General features: G+C 42.0%; 1 protein-coding gene across 4 annotated transcripts in view; it reads right to left on the bottom strand.

Annotated features, from left to right (window-relative positions):
* Positions 1 to 25,037, bottom strand: part of LOC136642132 (transducin-like enhancer protein 4) — a 153,654-nt gene that overhangs the window by 124,478 nt on the left and 4,139 nt on the right. For all 4 annotated transcript variants that reach the window (XM_066618377.1, XM_066618376.1, XM_066618375.1 and 1 more), the window contains exon 4: positions 24,258 to 24,302. In XM_066618377.1, coding sequence (XP_066474474.1) covers positions 24,258 to 24,302 — 45 coding nt within the window. The remainder of the gene's footprint in view (positions 1 to 24,257; positions 24,303 to 25,037) is intronic.

The raw sequence follows: 25,037 nt of genomic DNA on the forward strand, positions 1-25,037 counted from the left end.
AAATTTAGATACAGCCTAGATTTAGTCTTTTTTTGGGACTAAAACATACTGCAATCGATGTGCCATTCATCAACTAACCATGTGTGGGAGTGGAAAGCATGCAGGAAATATAAATTGGGAAAATGAAGTGAAACTTGAAAGACTGTCTTTAAAGAATGCCATTCACACAACTTAGAAAGTTAGAACTTCTAAAATAGTGTCCATCTATTACAAATGGTAATTAGCAAACCCACAGATGAGGATTTTCACTATATCAAAGTCCACAAGCTAGAGGCTTCTTTGTGCAAATTTAAGATACCCAAAGCTGCTATCCTGAAGCAAACAACAGAGTAGAAGAGAGCCTCCAGCTATCCTGTCGCTTTTTTCTACTCACTTACAACGGGCCTGGGGCAGATTAACGTCTTAAAACTTAACAGTGTGACACCAGTAAAAGGGTTATCACAAGGAGAAAACTGATCAAGTAAATATACCCCAGGGCCAAGGACTATCCTTGCAATAAATCTGATTGACACATGGGGGCCCTGAACTCTATTTAGTTTTCAGAGGGGGGGGGAAGAAATGAGAAAGAACAATAGATATGGGTCTATGCCTAAAAATAATAACTCAAGATGTAGAAATGGTACATTTTCAATACAAAAATGAACACAGAAAATCAACTTGGAAAGTACTGTAACAGCAGCTGTGTACACCACCCTGAGCTCTTTGGAGAAAGGGCAGTACAAAAAAATTAAAAAAAAAAATTAAAAATCTACCCCCATAAACAGTCAAATGTGATCCATAATTTGATAAAATTGGCTATTAATAATAAAGCAGTTTCCAATATTCCTCCTGTTTTCAAAGCAATCAAAGCAGTATGCGTTGTTTTTAAAATGGCAGGCTTTCTGGAAGAAGGGGAAAGGGAAATCCACATGGCAGCAATAGCCAAAACAAAGCATTAGCAAAAAGGTGTTGTTTCTTGCCCTTTAAACTAGTGATTGCAGCATCATCTTTAATAACAGGTACACTCCGAGTTAAGAGAACCAGATGCCTACTGCTCAAACAGGCAAGGAGGGCCCGAGGATGCGTGCATGTGCCCCTAGAAGTCTGGTTACATTAATGCAGAGATGAATACATGGCTCAGTGTTAAGGGTCACAAGAGGCAAAAGACCAAAACATAATTTACCCAAGTCATTAGCGATTAGCGCACCTTACATAACAGGTTCATGTCAAAAATACAGTCAGTAAAGTACAATCTGTAAAATACTTTATACTTAGGGACCTTATGATGGGGTGGATCCTGTGGCAGCCGCTGGCTGAGCTACTGTGCCACAGAGGTGAAAGAAAAGAGGAGAGTATTTGGCTGCCATTGGTTAGGCTGCATGAAGCCTTAGTAAGACGTCTGTCATTGGCTCTGCTTCTAGAATAGTCCAGGGAAGCAGAAGAGACTAGAAAAATGGAGACAGCCACCCAATGGGAACTGTGGGGCCTTAAGGAGAGAAGGTTGAAAGAATTAACAGTTCTAAAGGAATGAAGATACCAAGAAAATTATGGAGAAGTCCAGTAGAAACTGGGAGAAAGAATGTTCTTTGTTTATTCAACTAATAAACAAACCTTAGTGCTCAAGGTGTCTCACAGGCACCCACTTTCTTCATCCTCTCAACAACCTTAGATACCAGTTGGTTGGTCCAGGATTAACCAGGGAGTTGGGTAGCTTAATAGGAGTCTGAAGTGGAGCTCCCAAAAATCAAACCCAGCACTTCAGTTGCACCCGGGGGGGGGGGGTGTGCAAACATAAGGCCTGCATGTCTGATCAGACCCAAGGAAGCTCCTTATCCTGCCCACATGATAATTGGGCTTGTGATAGTTGAGCTGCAAAGTGACTCCTTGGCAGCAGGCAGTTGTAAAAGGAGCTGAAAGAAGTTACTGCCAATTATTCCCTTTCCTTTAATCTCTCTCATGCTGACTGGAGCCAGGCAAGGTGTGCAGATCACTCACAGAAGTGATGCTTCTAAGGGAGTCAGTAACTTAGGGCCAGGGTGTGGTGACCGAGGGTAATGTAATCATTATAGTTAAGTCATTATCATTTGCAGCTAATGAGTTCCTGATCATCACTTGCTTACTGACGTTACTTCCTGCTTAATGACATCACTTCTGGCCCTCAGCAGGTGCCATGGATGTTAACTTTGGCCCACTGTAAGAAATGAATTTGATGCCCCTGAGTCACTCACTCCTTTTCACCTTCATCATTTACTCAGGGAAAGTGCAGATATTCAGGGACAGATGTGAAACATGAAAGGAGCAAACTCGCATCTCTCCAGCAGTGTTGCCTGCACAAGAGAAGCATGAATTTCTCCTTTGCAAGTTAATACTGTAAATGTATGTCACTTGCAGATCCTCTCTTTCCTCCTCTATAACCTGGTGTTCTTACACTTCCTTTCTTTCATAACCACATTTATCACACTAAAATCTCATCAAACACCAACTTGGTACAAAACACACACACACACACACACACACTTTTCCCCTAATTTCTTTCTGCCACTCTTCCAATCTCTAAACCATTGTACTATTATGATTTAAAGCAGATCTCAAGGGGAAGGGTGGGGGAAGCACTGTAAACCATGTGCTATAAATTCAAAATGGATGGCAGTGTGCAAGGAAGGAACAAAAACACTTTGGTCAGACTTCTGAAGCTAACCATAAGACATTGGGTGACAAATAAGAAAACCCACATGCATGTGATTGTTTAAGGTTTTCATAGAGCTATAAAGCAAAAGCACCACGTACTAGAAGCCTGTCACCTCCATACTAATCTAACTTGATCTGTCACCTTGTCATTCTCTTAAACGTTATATCACACCCTGTGCGAAAATCTGGCATCCTGTTCATAAGTGGTCATGTCTGTGGTTTCTGTCCTCAGTTTTCATCAATGAACAACTCTGCAATGCTTAGAGAACTCCACACGCTTTCATGTTGCTACTACAGATATGAGGCCTATTCTGTACCCAAGGCCAAGGTCATCTTTCCTTATCAGTTTTGTTCCTTGGGTAGCTCTACGCAGTACAAGTCACTATTATCCTAATCTTGGTGTTGTGGCTGAAAAGAGGAACTTGATCAAGGCCACACACTGCCAAGCTGTATTTAGAACCCAACTCCCACAAGACCAATCTAACGTTTCCCACAAGACAAGTCTGTGAGTACCATGGAATAATTGCAAGTCTTCTCAAGAGGCACATGATTATTTCTGTCAAAATTTGTGACTAAGTCACACAGTTGGATGTCAACCACTCACTCTATCACAAATATGACATCTTTTAAAAAATGTGAGGGTGTAAAACTGAACACAGAAACATGTACCAGCTAAGACCTGCATGTGTGGCATGCAAGATATGCACAAACCTTTGCCTATTTCACTAGCACTGTCCAGATCTGAGCTTTTCTCTCTAGAGTAGCTGTCTTACTTTGTGCCATGTTACACACTCAGCTTTTTCTCCATCTCTTTAAAAAAAAAAAGCAGACAGTGGTGTTGCTGTGGTGGACTCCTTCTCCCCTTTACATTTAGTTGTCTCACATGCTAATATACTGCCATCTTTCAAAGAAAGCACTGTGAAATGGGAAGGCTGTCATACAAGTGAATGGTACTGCAGGGAAATCAGAGACGTGTTGAGAAAACTAATTAAGTAATTTCTTCCCATTGTTTCTTGTTCTCAGCAAGCCTCCCTCAGACCAAGATTCCAGTGTAGACTTTGATTGACTTAAGCCTGATGTGCGCTGCCTTTTGAGCCTGCACAACTACAGTGGATTGTTTTGTCAAAGTGGCGGATACCAGAAGAACAGCATAGATCCTCCCAACAATTTGACCTTTCCCTCCTGCCCGATAGCCAGTGCCAACTCAAGCTTTTTGGGGACCTCCCCAATGCAACACTCCCCATGTTTTGGAAGTCACATGGGTGCCAGTTACCCCACTGCTGTGCCTGGGAATCAGGCAGTCACCTGTTGCTGGCACTTGCCCCCTCTTGCCTTCAGGGACACTCCCTCAGCATCTCGGTTCCTGGCTGGATTAATGGACAATGGCAGACATTAGGAGCAGGATTTGTAAAATGATATTTTACAATGTACAAGGTAGAAGGGGGGGCAGTTCACTGCTGCCACTACCTCCCAGTTGGCCGAACGGAGCAGATCCCTGGGAGGCAGTGGGGAATAACAGAAGCAATGGATTATCTTCTGTCCATTTTGTTTTAACTCCTCTTAGATGCCCCAGTCCCTGGTGCAGCATAAGGGAGGAGGTAGGACACCTGAGAATTGCAAAGCAGCTATGGGGAAAGATTAAGGGTGCAATCCAGACTTGCCCTTGTGCCAGCCCAGGAGGGTCGCAAACATGCCACAAGGCATGTTTGCACCTCCTCGAGAGCCGGCTGAACTGGTGCGCGAAGGTGCACCAGCCCATGGAGGCTGAATCCAGCCTCTGTGCCGACATAGGGAGCAAGCCTTGTGTTGGCTGAGCTCAGCTGATGCAAGGCTTTGGGGAGGACAGAGAGGAGGCAGGAGGGAGGCGTTCCAGGGTGGGGGCAGGTAGTCCTGGGGTGGGCAGCAGGAGGTGGGGCTGGGATCCGGCTGTTATGCCAGGTCCTAGTCCCCATACCCAAGCAGCGCAGAGTGGCTTCAAGTCGCTCTGCTCTCCTCAGACTTGCACCACCCCAGGAGGTGGCACAAGTCCGAGGGGACCTTAGGAGCTGCAGTGGCTTACCCAGGAGTAAGGAGAAAATTTCCCCTTACCTTCAGCTGAGCTACTCTGGAGCCCTATCTTGTGCTGGAAACAGCACTTGCCTCCTAGGTTGCCTTTTCCAGCGCAAGAAAGGATTGTGCTGCACGATGATCTGCTATGCCACTGCTCTCCCTCAGTCACCCAGTGAGCATGCCCAAGTGCTCTGGCATGCCACCTGGTGGTGGGAAGCAGTGGGTCCTCACTGCCTCAGGTGACAGCAGAGCACAGGTACAGATCCTGGAATAGGAATGGATGCCAGCACACGTCCCGCTAATGAAACAGTTCTAAGTTCCCTTCCTAGAATGGCCTTCCTATTCTCACATACTGTTCATTAACACAGATGTAGTAAGAAGATAATGGCATTTACCAGCACATTTGAGTGGAAAGAAATAAAGGGCTATAGCATATTCCCCTTCCACAAATGGGACGGGAAGCATTGTGGAATGAGCAAGGGCTTCCTCCAGTATCATTCCAGCCCTTCTCTCACATCACGTCACTTCCTCTCATTCCTACATTGCCCCATCACCACTGGGTACTCCTCTCTTCTGTTGTGAGCCTTGCTCCAAATTTTCTGCTTTCCCCTATCCTGTCTCTCTAACCTTAACCTTCCACCACCACCACCACTCCTCACACCACTAGAGGTGGGGGGGGGGGAGCAGAGAAGATGCTAGTCAAAGCATCAAGATCAGATTCATGGATTTCATGTTGGCAACCTTCAGTCTCGAAAGACTATGGTATCACACTCTGAATGGTGGTTCTGGAACAGCGTCTAGTGTGGCTGAAAAGGCCAGTTCGGGAGTGACAATCCCTTCCACACCAGGAGAAAGTGCAGTCTGTCCCTGGTCTGTCTCCCTGGCTATGGCCTTCCTTCTTTGCCTCAGACTGTTGGCCAAGTGTCTCTTCAAACTGGGAAAGGCCATGCTGCACAGCCTGCCTCCAAGGGGGCCACTCAGAGGCCAGGGTTTCCCACTTGTTGAGGTCCACTCCTAAGGCCTTCAGATCCCTCTTGCAGATGTAACTTGTATCGCAGCTGTGGTCTACCTGTAGGGCGCTTTCCTTGCACGAGTTCTCCATAGAGGAGATCCTTTGGGATCCACCCATCATCCATTCTCACAACATGACCGAGCCAACGCAGGCATCTCTGTTTCAGCAGTGCATACATGCTAGGGATTCCAGCTCGTTCCAGGACTGTGTTTGGAACTTTGTCCTGCCAGGTGATGCCGAGGATGCATCAGAGGCAGCGCATGTGGAAAGCGTTCAGTTTCCTCTCCTGTTGGGAGAGGAGAGTCCATGACTCGCTGCAGTACAGAAGTGTACTCAGGATGCAAGCTCTGTAGACCTGGATCTTGGTATGTTCCGTCAGCTTCTTGTTGGACCAGACTCTCTTTGTGAGTCTGGAAAACGTGGTAGCTGCTTTACCGATGTGCTTGTTTAGCTCGGTATCGAGAGAAAGAGTCTCGGAGATCGTTGAGCCAAGGTACACAAAGTCATGGACAACCTCCAGTTCATGCGCAGAGATTGTAATGCAGGGAGGTGAGTCCACATCCTGAACCATGACCTGTGTTTTCTTCAGGATGATTGTCAGTCCAAAATCTTGGTAGGCCTTGCTAAAACGATCCATGAGCTGCTGGAGATCTTTGGCAGAGTGGGTAGTGACAGCTGCATCATCGGCAAAGAGGAAGTCATGCAGACATTTCAGCTGGACTTTGGACTTTGCTCTCAGTCTGGAGAGGTTGAAGAGCTTTCCATCTGATCTGGTCCGGAGATAGATGCCTTCTGTTGCAGTTCCAAAGGCATGCTTCAGCAGGACAGCGAAGAAAATCCCAAACAAGGTTGGCGCAAGAACACAGCCCTGCTTCACGCCGCTTCGGATGTCAAAGGGGTCTGATGTGGAACCATCGAAGACTACAGTGCCCTTCATGTCCTTGTGGAAAGATCTGATGATGCTGAGGAGCCTGGGTGGACATCCGATCTTGGGGAGAATCTTGAAGAGGCCGTCTCTGCTGACCAGGTCGAAAGCCTTCGTGAGATCTATGAAGGCTATAAAGAGTGGCTGTCGTTGTTCCCTGCATTTCTCCTGCAGTTGTCTAAGGGAGAATACCATATCAGTGGTGGACCTGTTGGCTCAGAATCCACACTGCGATTCTGGATAGACGCTCTCTGCAAGTACCTGGAGCCTCTTTAGTGCAACTCGGGCAAACAGCTTTCCTACAACGCTAAGGAGAGAGATGCCGCGGTAGTTGTTGCAGTCACCCCTGTCACCTTTGTTCTTGTACAGCGTGATGATGTTTGCATCCCTCATGTCTTGAGGTACTCCACCTTCTCTCCAGCAAAGACAGAGAGATTTCATGCAGCTCAGTGACGATGATCTCTTTGCAGCACTTTAGGACTTCAGCAGGTATGCTGCCTTTTCCAGGTGCCTTGCCAAAGGCAAGGGAGTCCCGGGCCACGTGAAGTTCTTCTAGGGTTGATGCACTGTCAAGCTCCTCCAGCACAGGCAGGCAGATCAGAATGTCCTTGTAAACAGTGACATTTGAGACACCTTGTCTCAAATTACTTGAGTACGCTAAATGGGGGCATCTAAATGCTCACTGCTTAGTCTTTCATTACTTACAGAGGTCTAGGAAGAGACTCTAAGACTAAGAAAGCAAGCTCTACTTTGTCAGTTTCGGAGTTAACAAGGAAGAACCACCCATATTATTTTCAGTCCATTCATTCTCCCTCTCCTTGCAGAATAACCATGTAACTTTTAGATACAGAATAGTAACACTGGGAAAAATTTGCACATTATCAGAACTCCTGTCAGTCCAGTTGTCATTTTCCCCATTCAGTGCTTGCAGATCCAGTGAGAGACATTTTGGTTTGCACTTCACAGCTGTAGAACAGAATGTCATGGAAACCCCTATATGGCTTGGCTAGACAAGCAGTAGCCCAGAGAGGCAAAGAAGGGATGATGCAAGGACCACATGCAATGGGTAAGTTAAAATGAAACTGTCTCATGTCAACATCAATGGTGAAGCCCATTTGGGTTGTATTGTGTACCAGTATCATTGAATTGTACATACAGTAGATACTTGCCTATAATAGTAAAATTTTTGCCAAGTAATCAAGCTCCAATTCTCACTTCGCCTTATCTCCGGGTCAATCAGAGGGCAGAGCTTTTCAACTCTGAAAAGTTTTCAACTTTTCTTACTCAAGAAGTCATTAGAAGCAATGCAGAGATTAGTTTCTATAGCAACTTTGCTGGGAAATTCCAGCCAAAGTTAACCTTTTATTCTCCTCTGTTCCATTTTGCAAATGCTGTTGCAGCCTGGTTCTGTTTTGCAAAGGCTTGCATACAGCAGAGATCTGTTTTTTCCAACACCAGGATGGGATCCTCCTTTCCGTTTGAAGCAAAGTCCCAGGCTACAGTTCAATGCACCACTACTTAAGAATAACACCCATGGAAAGCAGTGGGCCTACTTCTGAGTAAGAAGCATTGCAAATATATGCAGCTGCATCACTCTGCTGTGAACTAAATTGCACACTCTCAGTTATGTGTTATGGGTAGTATGTTGTATGTAGAGCTTCTGGCTTAACACACCAGACACTTTAAAGGTGAAATTGATTCAAGGATCTCCTGCAGTGGTTCCCAACCTTTTTCACTTGCATAACCCTTGGTAGCCCATTTCCATAAATTGTACCCTTCATATTAGCAAAACGTTTGTAATTAAAATATAAGCCCTCATCTTCTCTATATGAAGGACCAGACTTCATTTATTTATCACAGTGTTTTCTCTTTTTATCTGTTTGGAGAACAGAAGACTCTGCCTTTGCACTGTTTTGCACCAGAAGTATGCTGAGAAATTCTGGGTGATTGATCACTTTCCATATTATGTTTCAGCTTTTTTACTGTGCTGGTTTTCAATCACTGGTGCATACATGAATTGATGACCAAAAACTAGCTAGTGCTGGGGCTTTCACAGCCAACTAGCTACCTTCCTTCCTGCCCTGCTGGCTCTGCAAAGCATTCTGGAACACGACCTGCCTTTTTCTGCCATTATGCCATTCTTTTTCAAGTACCCCTAAAGGTCCTGTTGAGTGCCCCTGGGAGTACATGAATACCAGGTTGGGAACCACTGTTCTACTGGTATGTTGTTTACAGTGCACAGATAGTGTTTACAAAAAGGTGGTGAATACCAGAATTTAAAAAGAATAAAAATGTATCTTATGATCTTTTACTATGTTTTTAATAAATTAGAGACTGTACAGTTCTTAGGTAACAATTAGTGGTAAGTTATTTTTCAGGATCTGGCCTCGGGCAAAATCAGTCAAAACTATAGTTAGACATCACCCTAAGTTTAACCCCCAACTTATTTGAGGGTCAGAAAATTCCATGATTTTTGCTCAAAACCTGCGCTCGACTTATCTGCAAGATCAACTTATAGGCAAGCGTCTGCAGTTACTGCTTTTTGTTCGTTTAAGTATGTTGCATGCAAGAAATACCATGTTCCATATCAAATCATTTTTTGGAAGACAGTCCCATACAAGTGGTTTTAATTATAAAAAGAAATCAAACTATGCCTTGCCCATGTGTCAAAATATTCATTTTTTTGAATAAATGTTCTAATCTATTCACTTTCTCTGCTAATGTTGGTTTCAGATCTGATTTTAAGTCTGAATGGTATCTTTATCAATTAGCATTCCTTCTCTTCACATCAGTCTAGGCTCCCCCAACCCTGTTATTTCAACTGATGGGCTATTTTTATATTTTCGTGCGCAAGCGTCAAAGGACAACTTTCTTCTCTGATCACATTCTCCATTCTGCCTAACCATTCCCTCAAGTGTTTTCTCTTTTAAAATCTACCTGTAATTTCAATGTTTTTTGTAAGACACTCAGAACAAGCATATTCTATGCTTTCTTTGCTTGCTTTCTTTGGTGTTTTTCTAGCCTTTAGAAGCAGTTCCTCAAAGGATTAACGTGTTAAGGTGGGGACAATCACTGAAACTAGAATCCTATTATTGTCTACTAGAGTTGTCACAAGAATCCCCCTCCCTCCATGCAAGTGACTCAAACCAATGCTCAAAAGTAGAATTCATGTACTATATTTAACACATTTACAGCACTGGTTCCCAAACTATGAGTCTTGACCCATCAGTGGGTCATGAGCCAATTTTTGGTGGGTCATGAAAAGGTTTTGAAACATTAAAAGAAAACCCTTTGTAAGCACTCTTGTCTGGTTTGCAGAAGAAATTTGTTAGCTGGAATGCTGATCTGCGGTATGAGGTAATCTCCATATCCCCAAATTAAAATGTCAGAAGTGCCAAAGTTCATGTATGGACCCAGTTTTGTGTGTGTGGGGGGGGGGGAGCGGGTGATAGACTGTCATTTTAAAAAGTGGATCCCTGTGCAAAAATGTTTGGGAAGCACTGACTTAGTGCTTTTCAGTATATAATCACCGGGTTAAAAAGAGCAAGTTCTTATTGCCTTACTCCAAATGAGGCAAGATCACCAGGTGCGCTCATTACTGAACGTGCCTCTTTCTTTAAAATGGTGCTGGCAATTCTCCTCAGCACCATGGTAAGCAGAGAAGGAAGGCGAGACTTCTCTGCCAAAAATCACCCCCAAAAGGTGCCATTATACCCTTGAAGCAACTATTTGCCACAGGGATTTTCAGTGAGAAAATGACAGGAAAGGACTAATCTCCCCATCCCCACACACTATGGTCCCAAATACAAATTGCTCCCTTCATCATTCTTTTTTTGGCTAAGTCAAGCAATTCCCGTAATAAGTACACCATTCATTAATGCATGTTAGCACACATCCAGTTTGGCCACTAGTGAGTTTCTGCAGTTCCTCTTTTTGGAATGAGACAATGCAAGATTGTTTTGCCCTGCTGAATAGTTATCACCCCTGTTAGACACAATGGGAAGCCATGGTTTTGTCCTTTGTGAATGAGCTTCTAAAAGCTCTCCTCCTCTTTCAAGTGTGAGGAAGAGAGGGAAAGCTTTCGCTTCTACTTTGAAATAAATGATAGTTCCCCATTACATCTGAACTTGGGGACTGTGGTTTACTTGAAATCACAGAATTAGGCAAAAACCAAACATGATCAAAATGGGGTTTCAGTTCCTATTTGCAGTAAACCATAGTTCCCGATATCACAAATGGTGTAGAAACAAGATTTACTTCAAAGCAAAAGCTCTCTTCTTCTCATGCGGAAAGATAAAACAAGTCCATCACTCACAAAGCTTGTGCACATTATAGGATACCAAGGTTCCACATAATGTCTGAACTTGACCCATGAGGTAGTTCAGATGCAATGTTAAACCATGGTTTACCACCATATCAGTGGTTCCCAAGATTTTTTGCATACGCCCTGACAGCCCATTTTCACAAATTGTACCCCTCATATTAGATCCGCAAGGCATTCTAATGCCAGCCCCACAAGGTGTTCTAATACAGACTTGCCTTTTCCCCACCATACAGTTCTTTTTCAAGCAACCCTAAATGTCCTAGCAAGTATCCCTGGGGGTACATGTACCCCAGGTTGGAAACCACTGCACTATATGAACAAGTAGAAAGGAACTTTGAGATTGCACGCATCTTCCTCTCCTTGCACACCACAACTCACTTCCTTCTAGTATTGGTTTGAGGCAAACCATAATTTGCCATTTCTGTCAAATTGGCAGAACAAGCACAAACTACAGTCTGCCAATTTGGATAAAACAGCAAATTACAATTTTGCCTCAAACCTGGATCAAAAGGAAGGGAATTTGGTATATGTGGCCATGAGAAAGTGCATGATCTCCCAGAGCGCCACCTCTACTTGCTCTTGTAATGCCAAACCACTGTTTGATTTCACATCTGAACTATATTCACCTGCTGAAACACACTGGGTGCATTAAATACTGTAAATTAATTCCACATTTGACCCTCAATTTGAGGTTTGTTTGCCTTCTCTGAGGTCAGGTGACACCTCAGTCACTCTTCCTTTGTGTGACCACAAATCCTCTCTCTCATCAGTATAAAAACGGACATTCCTTCCAATAGCAACCATCAATTTTGAGCACAATTAAAACTGGGCAAAACATTTGCGTTTAGAAAATTTTACAAAGTTGCCAACGTCTGACCCAAACATCCTTTAACACACAAACGGCCCAAGAAATTCAACAGATGCACCCTTATTCTATTCCCCCCCTCCATCTTTTCACAGATATCGAGGCCAAGCATTCCCCACAGTACAGCTCGGTGAAGGAAGAAGCTGCACTTGCTAAGCTTCTCCTTACCATGCTGTAACAAAACATAGAATCAAAAAGCACTGAAGGATTGCTGAAGGCCAAGTGTCATCAACCTGAGTGGCTCAGACTCTCTCTACAGTGACATTAATCTTCTGTAGCCCATTTTATCTGTGCAACACAAAAAAGCCTGCTACTGGCAAGGCCTACTGGCCTTGAGCTCAATCTCTCCTCCCCTCAATAGGCAGCAATCACAACTCACAATACACTCCCCAACTACATTTCTATCTCTTGTACACAGTCTCAACCTATAGTTGGTGGATTTTTATTATTATTATTATTATTATTCTCTCTTTCCCCCCCCCCATTCAATTTCACCATCCTTCTGCAGTATTAAATTTTCAAGCAGCTTTTGCTGTCACTGCCTACAAGTACCAAAATGTTTTATTAAGTCTTTGCTGAGAGCATATGCTGGACTGGTTGTATTTTGATTTGTTGATTCTGGGTTCAAACTCTGAAAGCGGCATAGGGAACTGGGTCCCTTTGCTTTCAGAAGAGCTTTTCCAAGACAGTAAATCTGCTTCCCTGGGCTAAGGATGCAATTCACACACGGTTGATGGATTAACAACAGAATTACCATATACCTTATTTACTGTTGCTGCACTGTGCTGCAAAAGGCCCATAGCAGGATAGTAGCAACTCCTCATTCTAGTTAGCCTTTTATTTTCATTTGATTCTTTCTCAAAACAAAAAAAATGGAAACCCCAAAATGAAGTTGGGTAAAGATTTGGAACATTCAAGCTGAAAAGAAAAAACCCACCTGACATAAGAATTTAGGGGAAAAAAAAAACAACTATTTTAATAAGTTCTGTGATTGTGTTTGAGACATACTATGGGATAGACAGGTCTGTGGTGACACAATGAAAGCTTCTGCTCCATAAGCCACAGATGGGATGTCTAGCATATTATAATGAATGGTTCAAAAGAATACTTTATCTGAGAATGTATGTTAGCTGGTCATAGTCTCAGCAATGAAAATGTGAGAACTCGGCAGAAGAAAAAGCATGGCAAATTAAAAGGAATGGTTGAGAAGTTCCAAAATTTTGAAATCACAAAAAAATTTTACTAACTTCAATAGACAAAGGCTGCAATCCCATATACTGTATATTTACCTGGCAATGTCCCATTAATCTTAATGAGAGTAACCTCCGAGTAGACATGCCTAAGATTGTGTTGTAAGAAGAACAAGCTATGAGATGGTACATGCTTGATACAGCAACCATCTTTCAAAAAGACCATGTGTATTTAATACAAAAGTAGATGCGGAAACAAGATTTATTGTCAAAATGTGTGTCTCACTTTATCTTCTGTAGAGAAAAGTCAGTCAAACGAACCAACAAAAAACACGACAAAGTGCAAAAGCAAGTACAGCAGCAGTGCAGCAACATAAAGTAGTACAAACACAAACTGGGGCAGCATTGTTAGCTTTCTTTTGAGTTTCTCTGGGTTTTAGTATCTCTGATGATTCTGCGCTGCTGTTAACTTGTCTCTGTTCTGGCTGCTTTTCATTAATTAGTTATTTTTAGTGGTTGACTTTGAATTGTTTTTAATATTGTTGATGGATTAAAAGCCGCTTCGGTGGTCCCTTTATTAGGACCAAAATGCAGCCTAAGAGTCAGAGCTCTAGGAGTAATTTGGAAAAGGATCAAAACCAGAACATCTAATACTACAGCATCCTTATGGCACCACAGATTTGTACATCTGGAATACTATGTACAGTTATCACTAGCACATTTTTGAAAAGGGGAGTGCAAGGCTGGAAACAGTGGTGTCACTAGGGTTTGCAGCACCCAGTGCGGGAGGCCAGTGCCTCACCCCCATTATGGACCTCCTCTCATGAAGTGGGTCCTGGCCGATGGGCGTGGTGCTGGACCATGACCCCACCCCTGCTGGTGTTTTTGGCTATAACTTTTGATAGAATAGAGACATTTCAACAATATTTGTTTCGCTGCCTTCTGCATGAAATTACATAGCAAATGATATATAACATGGTAGTATTATTCTAAAATACCAAGATTTTAAAAGTTTGGCCAGTAGTAGTGTCACACTGTCTGCGTGCATCACCCAGAGCAGCCTGCACACACACCCCCAGCGATGCCACTGGCTAGAAAAGGTACAAAACAGGACAACCAAAATGATCAGGGGGCTGGAGAACCTTCCTTATAAGCCTTCCAAGGAAGTGCTTTTGAAAGCATTGGCACCACTGAAAAGGCCCTGCTCCTGGTAGACTGCCACCAAATCTAACTCAGAAGAGTCCCGCAGCCCAGGGTTTCTGACACTGAAGGGAGAGTACAAGGAGTAATACATGGGAAATATAAGACAAGGCATCTTCATAACAGTTTTAAGGAATGCTAAGTGTTCCAATATAGATTTGTGGTGGGTTTATTTTTGCTGCTGCTGCCATTTTTAAGCCTAACCTTGCTGGTATGAAGGAATGTTAGAAATGCAAAATGGCATTTATCAAAGTTTATGCAATTCATTATTTTTCAGGGCATGTCTACTTTGGACCTTGACAGTAGAGTTTTCACTTGCCACACCTACTGAAGATGCAGGGATCAAGAGCAGTCTTCAGCTAACCAGGGCCAACTTGACCACTGGGAAAGAACTCCTTCCTGTCTTCCCTAAGCCTCATATCAATGACATCATCACCAGTTACTTCCAGTGGTATTTCCAATACTTGAACCACACAAAGTGGTGCAGTGGGGGACAAATGTTGAGAAATGCTGCCCTGGACTTATTTAAGTTGTCAGTAAAAGAACTAAGGTAAAAGGTGCACAAGGCTTCACCAGAACTGAAGGATAGGAGAGGGTTAACGTAGCAGACAAGATTATGCTGCAGAAAATATTCTGCAGAATTGGATTTTAAGGGGGTAATTGGCTTGAAGAGAAAGGGTTACCAAATGGTCAAATTTCATCCTCCTGGTCAAACAGAAGGAATCACCCAAACAAAAGGTTGTAAATCTAAGAAAGGTTCTGAGGAGCCATCACTTTTACTCAGACCACATTTAGCTTGACAGTAATATAGGGTTCCCCTTTTTGCTATAGTGTGTACATTGGGAGGTATGACTGCAACTGTGTGCTAAACATGCGGCCATGTGGCAACTGCTAATTCTTTTATGCAGAAGACAGTGGTGCCATTTTCAACCACTCAGAGAACGTACAGTGTACAGAACTGCTATACAGATTAGAGCCAAGCCATGAAGTTAGCAATCCTGCCAAGTTTAGAGCCAAGTCTCAAGTTAGCCAGCCTACTCTCGCGTCAGCTAAGCCACAGCAGTGCTTGCCAGTGCAAGCAACCAATGGTGGGAGATACCAAGTCCATTTGCAAAACAGAAATTGGTTCCCCCTTTAAAAAAAATCATACATGCAGCGAACGTATATATTCTCAGAGACCCCTTTACTAGACTGTAGGGGCCAGAAGGGTATTTGCTGCACAATCCAACTGCTTCATGGATAGTCAACTTCTAGATGACACCCGACAGCTATAGAACTCAAGTTTATGTGCTCAACCATGGCTAAGGTACTAAATAAGATGTAAAGGAGATGTAAAAAGTATGGAATGTCTCACACACAACCACTTGTGAAGGGAGCTCTCCCTCCCCCCCTCCCCCTGTGAGAGAAACAGTAGGCAATGTTTTTTCCACACCTTAATTATGCTTTCATGAGACCACTGAGGGACAGCTAAAATTGCTTTGCAGCCCACAAGTCATCAGTGGGTCATCCTACTCTAGAACAACTCCAATGGCTTTGGTGAAACCATTCCCACTAATAAGTTGGAGAGCTGCAAACCCTATGTATGCAAGTCAAAAAAAGGTCAACTAACTATTCAAATTATAAAAACTGATTTCAACTGAGAGAACACAAATGCATTCCCTTCTTTCATGCCCCCCATACACCCCAAGAAATCTGTCAAAATCAAAACAAAGCTCTCTCTAATATTTACTTTTCTAGCTATGTATTATAAAACTGAACATCCAAACTAAAAAGTTTTACAGCACTGTACAATGCATGGTACTTATAATGGAGCTTACTTATTGTACCAGTGCAATATCATAAATGTGATGTTATGCCAGCCTCCTGGGATGTTACTTCAGTATTGCTGGCTGAGATGCTGGCACAAATATTTAGGTCTACGCTTCAGTGCACTGACAATTGGTCCAGTGTTTACACTGTTCAATTAAGAGGAATATTAGAGGCTTTGTTTATTAGAACGCATCACTGCAAGCTGACGTAGGTTGGCTAACTAGCATCAGACCTGCTGAGGTCGATTCTGCTTTGTAGTGTGAAGGAAGTGGGAAAGAAATGGCACACACACACTACGCGTCACAGCTATCACATTTTGCTTAGAGCCAATAGCAACAATTGTCTCTATTGCACAAAACTCAGATTTTTTTGAGACAAAATGGTGCATTTAAGAACTCTTAAACGATCCCCAAAGCAGCTCTGATAGCCTTTCCACACAGAGAGATTCAAGTATGACATTTCACTGCCAGAGCAGTAGTGATGACATAATTAGAACAAATCAAACCCAACCAAACCTACTGTTTCCGTTTACGAAAATTCAGCAATTAATAGAACTTGGATCAAAATTATGCAACACTCACTCATATCATCAAGAGCAGAGCCACAAAAACACACCACAATCACATCTGACAGAGATCTCCTGATGCTTAAGGATATGCATCAGTTTATGCTTTTACATGTTTACTGAAAGAAAGCCCCAGCGAAACACTACACACCTGCCTCAAGTACAGCAGATTCATAAAGTGTTAAGCAATAATAAGGGTAACTCCCCACTTAACCCATTTCTGCGGAGCTCACAGGTGTACACAATCAATCCCTATTGTGTATATGCAAAGTTGGGCAGAAATGGCTTAACTTGGCAGATAACACAACTGCCCAAGGCACACTGTACACCTCATCTTTTCCCCAGTAGAAACATACTTGATAGCATACCTACATCTTTAGATAACAACAACACCTAGGACCATCATGTGAACTCAGGAGCTTAAAGATGTGGGTATGCCATCTATATTTTAGGCACCTGCAGTGGAAAACATTGATGTCGAAGCAGAAGTGATTCATGTGACTACAAGTAAATCCAATGTTGCTGAAGGCATCTTTAAATGAAGTCACATCTCCACTGGAAAGTGCGCACAGTCCCTTCCTAAGTTGAGCCCCTCCCTAATCACGCAAACAGGGCATCCTATTCACTATCCCTATAGGACTGGGTTGCCCAAACCCCGGCCCGGGGGCCACTTGTGGCCCTCGAGAACTCCTAATCCAACCCATGAGGAGGCCCCAGTCTCCAATGAGCCTCTGGCCCTCCGGAGACTTGCTGGAGCCCATGCTGGCCTGACACAACTGCTCTCAGCATGAGGGTGACTGTTCAACCTCTCTTGTGAGCTGTGGGATGAGGGCTTCCTACACTGCTTGCTGTTTCACGTCTGTAATACAGCAGCAGCAGCAAAATGTAAGGCCTTTTATAGGCCTTGACCTATTGCAAGACCTTCATTCATTCATTCAAGTTCCATCTCCAATATATTCATTTATGTAAATTCATTCAAATTTGCATACAAATTTGTATGCATTTGTATACAAATTTACTTTCTTTCCTGGCTCCCCAACACAGTGTCAGAGAGATGATGTGGCCCTCCTGCCAAAAATTTGGACACACCTGCTGTAGGACAATGCACCCTAATATAAACAGCATTCTCAGTTATGTGAAAATCTAATTATTCAAATGATTTTGCTCTCTTCCAGACAGTGCAGGTAAATGAGGCTTATGCTAAGTAGAATGATCTGGCATTGAAATTAGAGCTTTTCAAAAAAGAAAAAGAATAAATTGTATTTTAGCAATGTAGTAAAGTGAACCTTTAGTGTTTGAATTGTTAGCATCTTGGCCTCGACCCAGTCATCCCTGCAATTGCTTGCTATGGATTTTGCCTCTTGTACTTTCCTTCCCTCAAAGGGAGTCCTTCACTCCAACATATGCCTGTGTGCCTTGGGGATCCTCTACTTCTCTACCCAAATGTTGGTGCATTTCTGGGCTTGGTTCTGGGGTTATAGAGGCCTGAATGTGGTTGAGGTGTCTTCAGTGAAAAGGTGAGCCACAATTTTCTAGATTTGGCCCAAGGACCATCTCTAACCAGGAAGGGCTGTCTCTTCCCCACATCATCTGCTCTCAACTTTCCTAGTACTCTTGGACCCTGATCCCTTTCTCTTGCTGCCCTCCTTGCAAGATGGGCATCCAAAGATATATTCCAGAACCCACAATGGCTGTGCAGGAGAAAACTCCAAATAAAGGATCTCAAGGACAGTTGTACGGTTCTGCACTGCCCACCTGGGAGGAGATGGAACAAGAGGTGGCCATCAAAATACACCATTTTATCAATTGTCAAAAGAGGTCTGTGTCCTAATGGGCATTCTTTTTAGGGGAAAATGCACACTTTTCAACCACAAATTCTCAACAAAATATGCCCTTAAATAAAGTGGTTTCCTCCACAGGACTGTTTCTACAGCATCTGTTCACTGAAGGCACGCTTAAAGATGCAAAAATGTACATCATGTTAAAGTACAATACTTAATAAGGAGTGCCATAATCCCCACCTTCTCATATAACAAAGTGGACAACCCAGCCCCATATACTCTTACCCCCCCCCCGCCCCATCACTGTGTGGGTTAGCCTACAGGAGTTCCCTAATGCCAACATCCTCTCTCCTATCAGCAAGCCTCCCTGTGTCCAGACAGCTCTGTTCACAGGAAACTGTGTATGCTTGCATGTTACTTATGGCAGAGGGAGGGGATTGGTCCTAAATGAGAAATTTGGCTGAACCAGTCTCACAATACAGGCTGGATAATCTTTAAAAGCAAAGATAAGAGTTGGCCATCATACTGATTCGTCAATCCACTTGTTATATTATGAAATTTGATGGTAAACCTACCAGTTGAGCTCCCACCCCCCATAACACTGGGATGCTGTAGTCTTACATTTTCACTTCTAACCTAATTTATTTTGAGGCTTCCTTGATCTCCTACTCACTGCTTGTATCTTGATTAAATCTTTCCTACTGTTTATAATGGCAAGAAAATTCAAGAAATGTAATTTAAGCAGGTTCTCTGGTGTCCCTTCAAACACAGGGCAATATATCTCCAGCCACAGATTAATAAAGCACACTTTTTATTATTATACTGCTTACATCTGCAACCTCATTTGCAATCCAAAACATTTGGATGATCAGGAGGTCAAACAAACAGGGGTGCCATTTAAACATATACAAATGTTTCTGGAATTTCCTCTGATCACCAGGCTATGCGATGAGAATGTAAAAAGGATACATGCTCCTTTAACTACAGAAGCTCCCTGAGCACATTAGAGCTTCAACCTGCACATGATATTGCTACGCATGTACAATGTGCAAGCTGGGTTGTTCCCAACACTGCAATGAATGGCAAAGCCTGTGCTTCCACTGAGTCCTTTTAAACATAGCAGCTTCCCCTATGGGGGCAATTGGTGTGCTTTATGTACAAAGAGAAGCTGTGGCTGAGCTATGTTACCTATCTGAAGATTATCGACACAGACAGACATCCCCTACAATGGAAAACAGTGTTCTTGCTACATACACAAGACAATGTGGCAGGAATTCAACAATATAAGCATTCTGAAACCATGAAGGTGAAACAGTCCAAATTTGGCTCTCAATTAAACAAATTCATCCCCATCTTTAGCGTTTACCAAAATACTTTACTGAAGCCCAAGCAATAAGGCTAGAATGTCATGGAAGCCATACATTAACTCAGCCAGCGATAAATCTCCTTCTCCCCTTCAAGCTCTATACTACTTTCTTAAATAGCTCACTATAAAGCCCCAACCTAATTAAAAACAGCTTCCTCTGCAACAGCAGCCTTGATTTCACTTATTTACACATTAACTGCAGCCTCCGTTTGGCCAATCCAGTCTATTCCCTGTACTGTGCGGGGCCTTTCATCTGCCCCGGACAGCATTTTCTCCAGCAGATGAAGTAGATGCCGATTGATTTGCTGTCGAGCATGGTAAATTAATAGCAACAAATTGCTGAGGGCCCCATCTCAGTGCACCACCACGCTTCGGCAGTTTTGCTTTATTTGCTCCATGATGGGCAGCAGTCAGGCCTCTTCAAGTCAATTTCTTCTTAACAACCTGCAATACTTTTCAATGGCGAAAATAGAGCTGTTCTTCGTAAGTCAGAAATCAATATCCTATTGCCCTTAGAAAATGCTAAACAAGCAGTATTGGCAATCCACTTGGTACCAGAGGGTATCAGATATAATGCAAATCCATACCGCTTCCCTCCTTGTAGTTATTACAGTTTGCTAAAAGGTTCCTAATGCCATTTATCATCATTTACCATCGACTACTGCAGCTACGATTATGATATCCTATCAGCTGGCCAGAGCTCTTTCATTTCTACTCAATTAATATTTTAGCAGCACCTCAAATGGTTGTTGCCTAAGATCTGTAGTAAAATTTACATAGACTGGAATGAAATGGCGGAGGATGAAGGAGGGAACTGTGGCGATTATTCTTTCAAAAAAAATTCATCTCATTCATTTTTCAATGTCCAGCTTCAAGCTCTGGACTTCCTAAAATATCTCTAGAAAGAGGAGATCAGTTTGTTTGAGAATTGTTTCAGGAGGTTGAACCGAAGAACAAAGCATCACTGTACTCTCGTCAGAAAAAAAGACAGAGTGATATTTCCCTCCTATTTAACTTCCCACTGGTCCTATTCATAAGTGTTATTTGCAGCCAAGTGAGGTTTCTTACTTTAGGGAATAAATCACCAATATAAGATTAGAGAGAGGCACAGCAAATCTTGCTTGATTACAATAGTCTGAAATGAAGCAGCAGTTATACTGATATAACTATAAAAAAAATATTGTCTGAGCAGTCAGAAAAACAGAGTTTAGAACACCTTACCTAATTTACAATATACCATATGTTAAATGAAAACCCGACTCTTTTCTCCAAGAACATACAAATATCTTCAGAACGCTCACTATTTAATACTTTTACAATTCAGTTAAGAACAAACTTCCCTGAGTGTGTCTTATTGCCATGCCAGTTATTTCCTAGACAATATATTCAGGATTCCAATCTCATTAATGAGATTTGTGAATAAGGAATGTGAGTTTTCTAAACCCCCCCCCCCCCAAATATCCACAGCCAAAATGCAACCAGATTTTCATCTGGCAACTCCCAATCCATCTACCCTACTCTATTGATCTTAGCAGAGGTTGCCAAAACTGTAGATTAAAAGGTTAGGCTTTAATGCCACACACCATGGTCTTTAAAATAAACACCCCAAAACAAAAACCCCCAAATAAATTCAGAGAACTAATTCTATCAGTCTAATGCTATTTACTCAGTTACCAAAATCTAAATTAATTATGTTCTCAAACATAATTGTTAAAAATTGGCAACATTATGCAGGCTTAATTAAGATTAAATCCAATTTACTAAATGTACTTTAATTGGTACTAATTACATTAGCTTTCCTTTCAGAATGACAAATTCCCCATAGGTTTCACTTTAATAGTCTTCTATCAAAATCAACACAGGATGACTGATGATCAGCCTTGTGAAAGAGGAGGGGAGGGAATGTAACTGGGCCACATCCTCTTTGCCCCTACCCCACCCTGGAGGCGCACACACACACACCCTGCTATGTGCATTTATCCTTTTATCAATCTGCTAAATCACAGAGTCATGACTCCATCACAGCCATCATTTTCTGTTCCAATGAAAAAAAAATTATCTAAAAATAAACACTCTGTGGCTGGGAGCAGCCAAGAAAAACAGACGCTTTAACAGGGAAGAAAAAAAAACACATAAAGGTTTCAAATATCAGGGCCACCAATTACTCGGGTACTTCCAAGGACTCCAGGGAGCCCTACTTTTGAACCCTCTGAGACGCAAATCTAATAAGCGAATAAGCCTAACCTGATCTTGAGAACTAGGCCCAATTATGCCGTAGGGCAACTCTACTGCATTATTGCCTGCTTTCCATTACAAGGGCATCCAGTGACTACATCTGGAAAAAGGAGCTAAGAGGAACCAAAGCTGTCTGCCTAGGAAAACAAATAAAGACAGATAGGCCTCTGAATGGGGGGGGGCGCCCCTGGAGCTGGGGTAGGAAGAAAGAAAATACAATAAGTAGGTGGTTTGCAGAGCTGTCTGTATTCCGTAATGTGATGAACTGCGCTCATGATTTTTATATGATTGAATAAAAAACAAAAACCACAAATAATCCCAAAAGCGGATCACTCTGTTTTCAGCTGGGTCAAATGAGAAGGGGATGGGGGAGAAGAGAGAAAGGCTGAAAGGTTTAAGTTGAAGCCCTAAAGACTCTGCCCCCTTAAAAGTGGGTCTGTGCATCTCTTAGCATGAGGCTTGCAGTATTTCCACAGTGTCAAATAGGGAACAGGAAGTCGCACCCTTTGAAATGGAAGGGGGGAGAAATATCATGATACTCATTAAGAGCCCACAGATTACACAGTGGAGAGAGATAAGGAGATAAGATGTGGAGAATGATAGTTCTGTGAACAAGTTTCTTTGTTGCGTTTCATTAGAGTCAGCAGCATGTGATAAAAGTATTAAGAAGTGTTTTGTGCAAGGGTGAAATGTTTACGTTACTAATCTGAATAGAAATGACAGTAATGGAAAAATGATATCCTAATTAAACTCAATCCTTCAAAAATCACACATTTATAAATTAAATATATAATTTCCTCAGAACGCCCTACTGCAGATTGTTTCCAAAGAAAAATGTTTGAAATAACGTTAAAGCTCACTTTTTTTTTCCTTTTAAGCGGTGCACTTCTTGATTTCACATTTAGGGTTTCCCCCTTCTAAAAGACATATGTGTGTTCTTATTTACCATATTTCTATCCTGCCTTTCTCGCTGAAGGGACCCAAAGAAAGTCTATATGCATATATTTAATTCTTCTAGATGTACTCTGGGATAGTTTTCTAATAGCTCTTTTGGTGCATTCATGTGAAATCATGCAGCGAACTGATCCATCAAGACTTTGGATACCAATTTTAATATACCTGCCATGTTAAAATAATGCAAGACCTTAAAATAATGCAGTTAGCACCAAACCCAAGCTGTGCTGCCCAAATGAAAAGATACTACTACATAATGCCCTCACCAGACACTCCCAATCACTTGTTAAAACTACCAATCCTGTGAATACTTGCATTTTCCTTCAAGATTTCAGCAAAGGACAGTTCATTCTGTCACAGAACAGATTTAGTCTACAACACATTGGGGACTGTGCTGGTATTGTGCCCAACATAGCACCTTTCCAATTGCAACTCACCTCTTGGAGAGCAAATGCAGAAACAAAACTTTAAAATAGCTAATAACAAAGGCAAATTCTCTCAAGGAGAAGAGTCACATTTCCACAACATACAATGGTTAAACCTTTAAACAACATTTCCTTTTTCAAAAGTTCATAGTATTTTTCTTAATAATTTTAATAAAGCTGAAAAAAGAAAAATCTCACGAAAAAACTTGGCTCAATTGCAAAGGTTAGGCTGATTTAGAAAGTTTCTAAGAAAGACAGCCCAATTTACTACATCACACTAACCTACTAATCCTGGCCTAATTGCTGGAGTCTACAGCGAAGGCTGAACCACAGTATGGGCTCATTTTCTACGGAGAATGTTTGGAACTAACGGCATTATTGCTTGATGTTGTCCACCTGAATAGCTCTGGGTGTTTGCAACCATATTTTTTATTAATTTCCTTTTGTCAATCTATGTACCCAAATACATTTTCCCCATATACAGATCGTTTAACAAAATAAGACAACAGTCCCTTAGCCATATCCAGACCTCAAGACCATTTCCCTTTGATTCATCTAGCTCCCTACAAGGCAGCAGGTTACAACACAAACAGCTTACAATCCTGGTTTTGTGATCAAGTGACAGAATTACTTGTAAGAAGAAATTATTCACATAACTGTTGCAGAGTCCAACAATTTCTCTCAGTTTTTTTTGGAGAAGGGGAAGTTTGGCTCATAAAAAATGAGGACCAGCTATGCCAATCTGTGAAGGGTCCCTATGAGACAGTCATATTTTTGTCACAGAAAGTGAAAAATATTCAAATACTTGATGACAATTTAATGAAAAAGTTAATTTATCAGGATCGGATGCATGACTGTATTTTAAAAAGAAGAAATATAACTTCACCTACCTGTTTATGCATCTCTATATTCAATCCATAGGACATTTCATAATACTAAAGAGAAAAAAGGAAAATGGGTTCATTTTACAACTTACAGTCACACAAATGCACTCAATTATGCAGCCTTTTGAAAGCATATACACCGCATCTACTAAATCTTCCATCTTCCCAACTATCACACATTCGTAATTTTTCTGTTTTTAATTCTGCATTGTTTACAGTACTAAAGAACAAAGTGAAGAAAAAATGCAGGCATGCAACCCAAAACAGCACCACAATTATTAAAGATCAGGCACATACAAGCCAAAAGTATACACTTTGTTCCACAGTGCCAATTTTTAAGATGCTAAAAATGTCAAGAATGCTAGAAAGCAGATGGTCATAAATCAGCAACATAGAAGAGACTCCTCCTTCAATATTTTAAATTAAAAACATAAAATTGACGACAATTAACTATATGTTCCGCTGAGAAATAAAAATAGCTTAGCAGTTCAGATTCAAAACAGAAAGATCATGGTTTGTTAAAAAATATCTTTTCCAGCACTGCCAAGCAGAGCAGTTTTGTCAGTTAGCACCAGAAGCGCTAGGCACACCAAGACATATGAAGGCCAGAATATAAGCTTTGATGAATAGTTTGTGCTTCGGCTAGAAGGTGGCAAATCTCAAGGTTATTGTCCTCCTTAAAACTCAGGCGCTCCATCACATAAAGAAAGCAATTATTTCCTCATGTACGCAGAGGGCAGCCAATAGAAAATAGCTCTTTGGGTGTCATCACAATCCATCAGAAAA

Source organism: Tiliqua scincoides, chromosome 2 (assembly GCF_035046505.1).
Source record: "Tiliqua scincoides isolate rTilSci1 chromosome 2, rTilSci1.hap2, whole genome shotgun sequence".
Classification (NCBI taxonomy): Eukaryota; Metazoa; Chordata; class Lepidosauria; order Squamata; family Scincidae; genus Tiliqua; species Tiliqua scincoides.